Genomic DNA, 10,432 nt, shown 5'->3' with positions numbered 1-10,432 from the left:
TTGAGGGTAGGGGGGAGCCCCACCTCTAATCAGATGTCCTTCACTGAGACACTCTCCTGAGAGGGAAATTCTCTGAGTTCATAACTTTCCACAGAGTATAGCAAAGCCTCAAGAAAAATACATTTACTTTTTGTAAGGAATTTAGAAAACATGCAGCTTCAGTGAGCCTCAGTTCACTGGCTGGCCTAGGGTCAGCAGTGGTGTTTCATCTCTTGTTTGCTTCGAACCCTGAGCGTGTCTGGGGCTTCGTTGGCAAGGGCAGCTTGGGCGTATTCGTGTTGACATGTGGCAGTGGCTTTACAGTTCCCTGCAGCTTACCTTTGCTCAAGGTCATGGTCACGAGATCGAACCATGACGTGAGAGGAATTTCATACTTGGGTTATGAGCCCGCTCAGCTGAATTTCCTGGGCTTCTGTTCTCTGGTGGCAGTAAGTAGCAGAGTAAGCACATGGCCTCACGTTAGATCAGATTTAGTGGCTACAGTAATGTCTGGGCCAGAGGAGTTTTGCCAGAGGGAAGGGGATGGTCCTGAGGCCTGGCAAGCCTCTTCCTGTGGGAAGGGGTCCCTTCTGCTGTGCCCCACTTCTCTTGCCAACCTTCGCTTTTCTTACCATCTTCACCTTCCAGAAATGGCTTACTGAAGAGAATAGCAAAGTCTAGAGAAGTAGGGGCTTCCCAGGTGATCCAGTGGTTAAGAATCCGCCTTGTAATGCAGGGAAGGTGGGTCTTACCCCTGGTTGGGGAACTCTGGTCCCACATGTTGCAGAGCAGCTAAGCCTGCGTGCCACACTAAGATCCCGCACGCTGCAACTGAGACCTGGGGCAGCCAAAGAAGTCAAGTCTAGAGAAGCAGACTGAAGGAAGACCTGTCCTGTCCAGTCCTTCATCTGGACCCTGGGCTTGACCCCTCCCATCAGCACCAGGCTAGGGGAGAGAAGACACTGTCGCAGGCCTCCACACACCCAGTGACACCGTTCCCTGGGCTCCTTCCCTTCTCGGCAGAAGGAAGCGTAGACAGAGGAGTAGCCATGGGCTGGCCTAACAGTGGGCTTGTCCTGCCCATTGCACTCTCTGAGGGGCAGGATGTTTCCTCCAGTGTGACCCTCTCTCAGTGCAGGAGGCTGGGAGGCATCTGCAGGTGGACCAGCGCTCACGGTTAGACCCCAGGCTCCAGTCACCCTGTGCCTGCCTGGGCTCTTTCAGGCTTACCTGCTGGTCTCTTCCATTCCACAGACATCTGTCACACACCTTATTCTGCACTAGGTCCGGTTCTGGATACTGGGAGGAAGGCAGTGAACAAATCCCTGCTGAAGGGAAGCTGATACTCAGTGGGGCAAGTGGACAATGAAGGAGGTAGCCTCTTAGCTAGTGAACACAAGAGCCACAGTAATTGTAGCAAGTAAGCAGGTTGTGTGTTCCACATTAGTTTCTTAGATACAGCAGCAGTGCGTGCGCGCGCACACACACGTGCACGTGCACACACACACATACACACACACACACACACACACACCCCCCACGCTTATCTTAATTCCCCGGGTCTGTCCAGCTGTGTCCTGTTTTTATTGAGCTGGACCAGAGATGGCTTTCTTCTGTCTGTGTTCAGGCAGGTATTGTGTTGATTTCACATACTTGTGGTTGGATTAGCGTTGGATGGACGTTCCTCCCAGCTGAAGCTTAGAGTTGGCTGTGAAAGGTCTCCTTTCTTCCCCAAGGCCAGGCAGCCTTTTGCTGTTCAGCACCCTGAAGGCGAGGCAATTCTGTGTATTTGTGCCTGTCATTTTCGTGCCTCCACATGGAAGGCGTGGCCCTGAGGCGTCTCCTGGCAGACAAACGTAGATAGCTTGTTCAGAACCTGATTGACGAATAATGTATTGCTCCTCGCACTGGAAAATAGAACTCAAACTTATTTTGTTAGGTGATTTCTCAGAAAGCTGCATGTCACTGTCCCTTGGAAAAACCCCACAGGCAAGGAGGAAGCAGTGTTTCCTGCAGGGACAGCCCAGAGCACTGGTCACTGAGTGACTGCACTATCTATTTGATATAGAAGCAGCATATTGGTTTGTGAAAGTCTGAGAAGTCATGAATATCCAAGGACAGCTTTTGGATGATTTTTGAGTACCCTGGAGTAAATTTTTAAGTACCTGGAGGATCACTTGCATAACGTACATTTTCGTGATTTGAAGATCTAGGTTTGCTGACCTTATTCTCCAGTGGTGTAAGTCTGGAGGAAATTGTTAACAAAAATCCAAGTTTTAAAAAAATAATGGGTGCGCTGGAAAGATGAGTAGAAATTGAGGTGGAATTAAATAGGGACAAATAGATAGTCTGGAAAGTCCGATTTTGAGAATTAATTCCCTGATTGTGATAGGGCAAAGCCCTGGTTAGTCCTGTTCTGGGTGTGGCGATAGTTAGTGGGTTAGTGACCTCATGTTGAATTGGGGCCACCTGTGTTAAGCATTAAAAATAAATGTGTTCTTCATTTACATGGTTAAATATAAAATTGGGGTCAAGGGTCTGGGTTTCCTTATTCTGACCCGAGCAGACACCATGGGAGTGCTGGGGTCTGTTTTGTGACCTGGAAGTTTCTAGGGTGTGAGAGTCGGTTCCTGGAGGGCTGGGGGAGAGAAGCTGGGAGAGAAAGGCTTTGTGGGATGGTGGAGGGAGTGTTCCAGGAATCTTAAGGGCTGTTATTGCATGACAGAGTTATTCTGGACATCTTTAAAGGCCTGAACTGGACCAAGGGCTGGAAATGGAACAGCCACAAATCTTGGCCTGATTCTAGGAAGACTGTTTCTCTATTGAAGTAGCAAAGAAAGAGGGAGTGCTGTGTGAGGTGACTCCCAGCCCCTGTTTAAGCAGAGGCTGGACTGATGGGGCCAGGAACCCCAAGGAGGTTTCAAGGATTTCTTCGACCCTGAGTTTTATGGCCTTGGTGGAGAGGACAGGAAGGGCAGTGAACTCAAGAGCTTTACCCAGATCAGATTCTTTATCAGAAACTTCTCTGGAGGCAGCAGCAAGAGTGCGGGACCCAGGCTTCCCAGGTGGCTCAGTGGTAAAGAATCTGCCTGCCAATGCAGGAGACACGGGTTCCATCCCTGGTCCCGGAAGATCTCACATGCATGGAGCAACTAAGTCCGTGTGCCTAGAACCCGTGCTCCACAGCAAGAGAAGCTACCACAAAGAGAAGCCTGCACACTGCAACTAGAGAGGAGCCCCCACTTGCCACAATGAGAGAAAAACCTGCACAGCAACGAAAACCCAACACAACCAAAAATAAACAAATATAAAAAAAGAGTGCGGGACCTAGCGGACTCAGTGGCAGGGCCCGTGGGGAGGCCCCTTGATCCTCCAGGGAACACCTTGGCTACTGTCGCTTGGTCTCCGCACCTTCCCAGGGCCACACAGGTCGGTTGTCCAGCTCTGGTCGCCAGGCAGCTTCTGGCCGGAAGGAATCCTCTCCCTTCTGCTGCCTTCCTCCTCCTCCCCACCGCTGACCTTTCCCGAAAGTTCTCCCTGCTGCCCTCAGCAATCGTACCCTAAACTGAGGCGGTGAACGCCCTTCACCCTCTCATGTGCCTTCACTTCCCCATCAGAGCTGGGCTGCCAGAGGACACTCTCCTCTCATTTCCTTGGTCTGGTGCCCAGCTTGCCCTCATGGTACCGAGAACAGAATTTTTAACATCTTATGAATTCACCAAAGTGAATGAGTTGATTTTAGTACTTTTAAAAGTAATTTCAAACAAAGATGCCTGATGGTAGAGATAATCTCTACTGAATGTTTGGCAGGGTCCTGAGTGGGTGATGCTTCTCGGTCACACGTGTGACAGTCCAACAAGGTGGAGGGGTTGTTTCTCAGGTGCTGTTTCTCAGGTGATCTTGTGCCGGCTGTGAAAGCTGAGCTCCCATGCCTGTCCAGCTACTGTAGTGAGTAACCCAGGCCACTCTGTCTGGGCCATTCTGTTCCTTCTTTCACTTCAAAATGCTGCCTTCCATCCTTCCGTCTGTAGAAAAAGGACAGGATTTCATCACCACTGATCTCTGACACACTTGAGCCTCCATCTCCTCAGCACCAACTGCATAAATCTTCAGGGCTGTTAAAAACAGCATGTGGGCTGCGCTTAAGTCACCTTCTGGGTGACTGACCATGACTGCCTCTTCAGTGCTGTCACAGACAGGAGGCATGTTTCTGGGCCCTGGTTCTGGGGCTTTTGCTGTTGGGGGCGCTCTGGGTGCTCTTTCTTTCATCACAAGCTCAGGTGCAGGGTGGATGGGGCGCCAGTGAGTGGTGCTTTTGTCCTAAAGCCTTAAGAGAGGGGACGGGGTCTGTGCCAGTCTGGGCAGGAGTCAGGAGAGAGTGTAGGCCGCACTTGTGTTACCAAACCAGACTTGAGTCACTCCGCTCACCCGTGCACAGTAGAGCCAGCCTGCTGACAGCAGGTTGTGGTGAAGGAAAGTGCAGCGTTTATTGCAGGGTGCCAAGCAGGTGTCCAGGGTAGCTGGCGCTCAAAACACCTGGACTCCCCGATGGGTTTTGGAAAGCCTGTTAAAGTCCAGGTGAGGGAGGGGAGTCCCAGGGTATGTGAACAGCTTGTGCACAGTTCTCTGATTGGTTGATGGTGAGGTAACCGGGCTGTTAACATGATCAGTCCTCAGGCTCCAGTAGGTCCAGAGGCTGCAAGTAGTTCATTTCTTCCATTTGGTGGGGGTTTTAGCATCTGTAAGAGGACTCAGGAACGTGTATGAGATACGGTTATCTGAGTGTTTCAGAGAGGAGCTAAAGCGGAGTATATGGGGAGTGGTGTCCTACAAGGTCCTGCTTGGTTATGCTGGTGATCTGCTCTCATCTGGGCTCCCCCAAAGCCTATCACCACCCCCCCTTTGTTTCCTGGTGGCCCTTGCCAGGCTGCCCCTTTCTGGGTCTCTGAGCATGGGGCAACCACAAACACTCCTGGGTCCTGGCCACAAGGGTGGAGCCATGTGTGTGGGACGAACTTACTCTGCCCTTCCATGCCAGCTCTTTCTGTTAAATAACAAATACAATAAAACAAAAGCAGCAAAAATGGGGAACTTCCCTTCCTGTGGGAAGTGAGGTTCAGCAGGACCACTTGGGAAATAGAGTTGAACTCATTGTGCAGCTGCTTCTGCCCTCCTGTACTTCCCCCACCCCTGGTTCTGCTGCAGACCCCTGGTTTCTGGGGGAATGTCATCCTCCCAGGGTTGGGTTGGGTCATACACAAACCTCAGGCCAATCAATCAGCTTGTTCAGGGGGATGCTGCACTCTGATCGGCTAGCCGAGCCTAAGACTGGGAGTGGAGGCAGGGGCCTCGTGGGTGTGTGAGGTGAGGGCATGGTGTTCAGCATCCCCATCCCTCACCCCCGCAGTCCTGCCACAGGCCCATGGGCTTCCTTCCTCCCCAAAGTTCTGTGGCTTCACAGAATTGGGGGTGCCCTGCTCAGCAAGGCCTGTGTTGACCCAGAGAACTGGGGCCTCTCAGGGTGGATGTGTCAGGAGCCTCGGGGACCAGATATCCCAGGTCTGAGAAGCCCTGTTCTCTGTGGACGAGGGGCAGGTGATTTTCCTCAGCAGTGTGATCGTGAATCCATGTCAGTACCAGCCTACAAAGTTACAATGTTTTCTGAAAAGATTGTCCCATGTACCAGGTGTTCCAGCGGCTGCCCTCTTCAGGCTGGTTGGGGTTGCAGTGCCTGCAGTTTGCAGAACTGTTCCAGCCCTCCCCCTTCTCTGACGGCCCTCCCTCCCTTGTGCTGCAGGGAGCTACTGGAGACCACGTGCCGCCTGGCCAACACACTCAAGAGGTATGGAGTCCGCCGAGGGGACCGAGTGGCCATCTACATGCCTGTCTCCCCACTGGCTGTGGCTGCCATGCTGGCCTGTGCCAGGATCGGAGCCATCCACAATGTCATCTTTGCTGGCTTCAGTGTGGGGTCCTTGGCTGGGAGGATCAACGATGGTGAGCATGTGGGCAGTGGGATGGAGGGAGAAATCTGGGTCTCCCTTGGCCTTCAGGGACTCAGGGTGGTGGCAGACATCACTGAAAGTCACAGAGACAGATGACAGGCACTGCGAAGCACAGTGTGTGGCTGAATGAGCGTTTGCTCTATGAGCTGAGATCCAAGTGCACTGGATTGAACCACATGAAGAAGGAAGATTCCAGGTGGAGGGAACGGCATAGGTATCCGCTGGAGGAGGCTATGTGGCTGCAGTGGAGGCAGGAAGAAACGTAGGGTGAAAGGAGGCTGGGGAGGCATAGGGAAGGTTCCATCAGTCAACAGATGAAAGCCTTTGTGGTGAGGAATGATGGAGTCAGATATGGGCCTTGTGGTGTATCTTTGACTTTCTGTGTGCAGGTAGGTCAGAGGCTCCCAGACAGGTGTGTAGAGCAATATCGTCTCCTTTTTTTTTTTCTGGTGTCAGAGGGCAGAGTGTCTGCATGGTGGCCCCTTGTTTGTACAGCCAGATCCCTGCTCCCTTGAGATCCTGGAGGGCTTGCTGAGCTGGCTCCCCCAGGAGGGTGCCAAGTTCTGGGGGCCGTTGGGAATTCTTTGTGTCTCACAGAAGACTTGCCTTTGGGTAGTGGACAGAGCTGAAGGGCAGAGTTCTCAGACCTCTGCTGACCACCCTCTTTAGGAAAGACTTGGGAGCCTTTCTGCTTCCTTCCAACATTTCCTGTTGCTTTCAGGGTTGGTGCTGCCATTCCCTTCTCTTTCTCTCAACTTTAGCACCTACTGTGTGCCAGGCTCTGTCTAAGCAATCTGTGAAGGTCATCTCCTATAATTTTAATTTAGTCTTCATAAATACCATATGAGATAAGACTTTTGCCATTTCCACCCTCTCCTTTTTCCTGATACCATTGCATCACTTTAAAGTGTACAATTCAGAGACATTAAGCACATTCACAGTGTCGTGCAACCATCATCACTATTCCAGAATTTTCCACCCCTCAAATGGACATCTCATATCCATAAAGCAGGCATTCACCATTTCCCCTCATCCAGCCCCTGGCAACCACCGATCTGCTTTCTCTTTCTGTGATTTGTCTGTTCTGGATGTTTTGTAAAAACGGACTCCTACAATGTGTGGCACTCTGTGTCCCACTTCTTTCACCAAGCATGGTGTTTTCAAGGTGGGCCTGTGTTGTAGTGTGAATCAGTATTTCATTTATTTTTGTAGTTGAATAATATCTCACTGTATGGATAGATTACATTTTGTCTATCCATTTATCTGTTTATGGGCATTTTGACTTGTTTCTAATTTTTGGCTATTGTGAATAGAGCTGCTATGAACGTTTATGTACAAGAACACCTTCTTTCTATTGTTTTGGGTGTATACCTAGGAATGGAATTGCTGGCACATGTGGTAAATCTATTTTAACTTACTGACGAACTGCAAAACTTTTCCAATGGAACTGCTCTGCGTTCCATGTCCACTAGCAATGTGTGAGGGTTCCAGTTTCCCCAAATCCTCATCAACACTTATTTTCCTTTTAAAATAATTATAGCCGTCCCAGTGGGTCGGAAGTGGTATCTCATTGTAGTTTTGATTTGCATTTTCCAAATGACTAATATCACTGGATATCTTTTTATGTGCTTGTTGTCCATTTGTGTCTTCTTCGGAGAAATGTCTGCTTAAGTCCTTGGCTCTTTTTCTAATTGGTCATTTGTCTTTTTTGTTGTTGTTGAGTTGTGAGTTCTCTATATATTGTAGATACTGTACCTTTATCAGATATATGATTCACAATTATCTCATTCTCTGTGTTGTCTTTTTGCTTTCTCAATATTGACCTTTTATGCACAAAAATTTTTAATTGTGATAAAGTCCAGTTCATCTATTTCTTTTTGTTGTTTGTATTTCTGGTGTATTATTTAAGATTCAGTTGCTGAATACAACGTTATGAAGATTGGTCTCTGTGTTTTCTTCTAAGAGTGTTTTTAATAGCCTTAGCTTTTTCATTTAGGTCTTTGATGCATTTGGAGTTAGTTTTTGTATATGGTGGGAGGTAAGGGTCCAACTTCATTTTTTTTAATCTGTGCATATCCAGCAATAACAGAACCATTTGTTGAAGAAACGATTTTTCCCACGTTGAATGGTCTTGGCATCCTTGTCAAAACTAACTTGACTGTATATTTGAGGGCTGTTTTCTGAGTTCTGTATTATGCTCCACTGATATATATATATCTATCCTTGATTTTCATATGTTGAACCATCCTTGCGTTCCAGGAATAAATCCCTCTTAGTCATGATATATTGGAGAAGGCAATGGTACCCCACTCCAGTACTCTTGCCTGGAAAATCCCATGGAGCCTGGTGGGCTGCAGTCCATGGGGTCGCTAAAAGTCAGACACGACTGAGCGACTTCACTTTCACTTTTCACTTTCATGCACTGGAGAAGGAAATGGCAACCCCCTCCGGTGTTCTTGCCTGGAGAATCCCAGGGATGGGGGAGCCTTTTGGGCTGCCGTCTATGGGGTCGCACAGAGTCGGACACGACTGAAGTGACTTAGCAGCAGCAGTCATGATATATAACCTTATCGCTATGCTACTGGATACAGTCTGTTAGCATTTGGTTGAGAATTTTTGCATCAGTGTTTATAAGGGATATTGGTCTGTAGTTTTCTTTTCTTGTGATGTGTTTGTCTGATTTTGGTATCAGGGTAATGCTAGCCACATAGAATGAGTGAGAAAGCATTTCCACCTCTGCAATTTTTAGGATGAGTTTGAGAACGATTGATGTTAGTTTATTTTTATTTGGTAGAATTCTCCAGTGAAGCCATGTGGTCCTGGGGACCAAGGCACAGAGAAGTGAAGTCACTTGCCCGGGATCATACTGCTGTTTAGTGACAGATGCAGGGTTTGAACCCAGGCATCCTGCTGCTGCTGTTAACATTACATTAGGCTGCTCCTTTTCTGTTTTGCTGATGTGGTCATAGTTACCAAATGTTTCTGTTAAGATTCTCTGAAATAAGAAAAAGCAGCTGATTCTGGGGAATTGGTGACTGGATGCAGGGCAACTCCTAGACCTCGGGAATCCTAAACAGCCAGGCCATGGGAAGGCAGGGCCCAGTCAGCTCCAAGAGGCTCAGTAGGGAAAACTCCTATAGCTTTTCTCCAGAACTTTGCCATTAAGCAACTCTTCCCCAACACCCTACACCTCCATTCAGATGTCAGTTTCCTGGGGGTAAGACCCTATTGGGACAAATGTCTGTGTTCTCTTGGGTCAGTGAGGGTAGTATTTTGGTTATCTGTTGCTGTATTACAAGCTACTCCAAAAGTTAGTACTTAGAATAGTATACTTTCTTATTATATTTCATGATTCTGTGGGGCAGGAGTCAGGTGGGCATAGTGGGAATGGCTTCACCATGCTCTGTGGTATCTGGGACATCAGCTGGGTTGGCTTGGATGGTTGGAGGGGCCAGGGGTCTCTTCCTCTTCATGTGGCCTTGCACATGATTGATGTAAGCTCCCTCATAGCAAAGGCTGTGGGGCAGAAGAGTGGCCCGAGCGATTGCCAGTGCCCAGATCCCCAGTAGCTGTGAATATGTCCCTTCCGTGGCAGATGACCTCTGCAGGTGTGATGGGGTGCTAAGGTGGGGGATGATGCGGGTTGTCCCAATCTGACCACCCAAGTCCTTAAAAACAGAGAACTCTCTTTGGCTGAAGCTGTGGCAGAGAGGAAGGTCAGAGAGATTCAAAGTGGGGCAAGGACTTGGCCTGCCTTTGCTGGCTTTGAGGATGAGGAGGTGTTGCCCCGGGGGGGGTGTAGTGGTTCTAAAAGCTGAGGACAACCCCTGACTGACTGTCAGCAAGGTGGGGACCTCAGTCCTGCAGTCACATGGAACTGAGTTCTGCCAACGCCTGAATAGCCTGGAAGCAGATTCTACCCCGAGCTTCAGGTGAGATCCCCAACCCCTGACCCCTTGATACTGGCTGTGAAACTCTAAGCAGAGAACCCTGCCGAGCTCACCCAGGCTACAGAACCATAAGCTAAAAAAACAAAATGGGTGTTCTGAGACACTAAATTTGTGGTAATTGGCCATGGGAGCAATTAAAAACAAATATAAGACTCCCCTGGTGGTCCAGTGGTTGGGAAATCTGTCTGCCAATGCTGGGGACATGGGTTTGATCCCTGGTCCCAGAAGATTCCACGTTGCCACAGGGCAACTACCTTATGTGCCACAACCACTGAGCCTGCGAGCTGCAACTCGAGAAGCCCTCATGTCCAAGAGCCATGCTCTGCAACAAGAGAAGCCACGCAATGAGAAGCCCACACATGGCAACTCGAGAGTAGCCTCTGCTCATCGCATCTAGAGAAAGCCCATGCATAGCAACGAGGACCCAGCATAGAGGAAAATAACTAAATATTAAAACAAACAAACACAGACAAATACAGATGCTGAGATCTGGTAAAA

At 49.1% G+C, this 10,432-nt stretch overlaps 1 protein-coding gene across 1 annotated transcript in view; it reads left to right on the top strand.

Annotated features, from left to right (window-relative positions):
• The window catches only part of ACSS1 (acyl-CoA synthetase short-chain family member 1), a 36,853-nt gene that overhangs the window by 9,873 nt on the left and 16,548 nt on the right, over window positions 1-10,432 (top strand). The window contains exon 3 of the mRNA XM_010836608.1: window positions 5,777-5,976. Within this exon, the coding sequence (XP_010834910.1) occupies window positions 5,777-5,976 (200 nt within the window). The remainder of the gene's footprint in view (window positions 1-5,776; window positions 5,977-10,432) is intronic.

The sequence above is a fragment of the Bison bison genome, unplaced genomic scaffold (genome assembly GCF_000754665.1).
Source record: "Bison bison bison isolate TAMUID 2011002044 unplaced genomic scaffold, Bison_UMD1.0 scf7180017864063, whole genome shotgun sequence".
In the NCBI taxonomy this organism is placed as follows: domain Eukaryota; kingdom Metazoa; phylum Chordata; class Mammalia; order Artiodactyla; family Bovidae; genus Bison; species Bison bison.
Note: the sequence above shows the minus strand (reverse complement) of the source record. Positions and strands in the feature narration are given on the sequence as shown.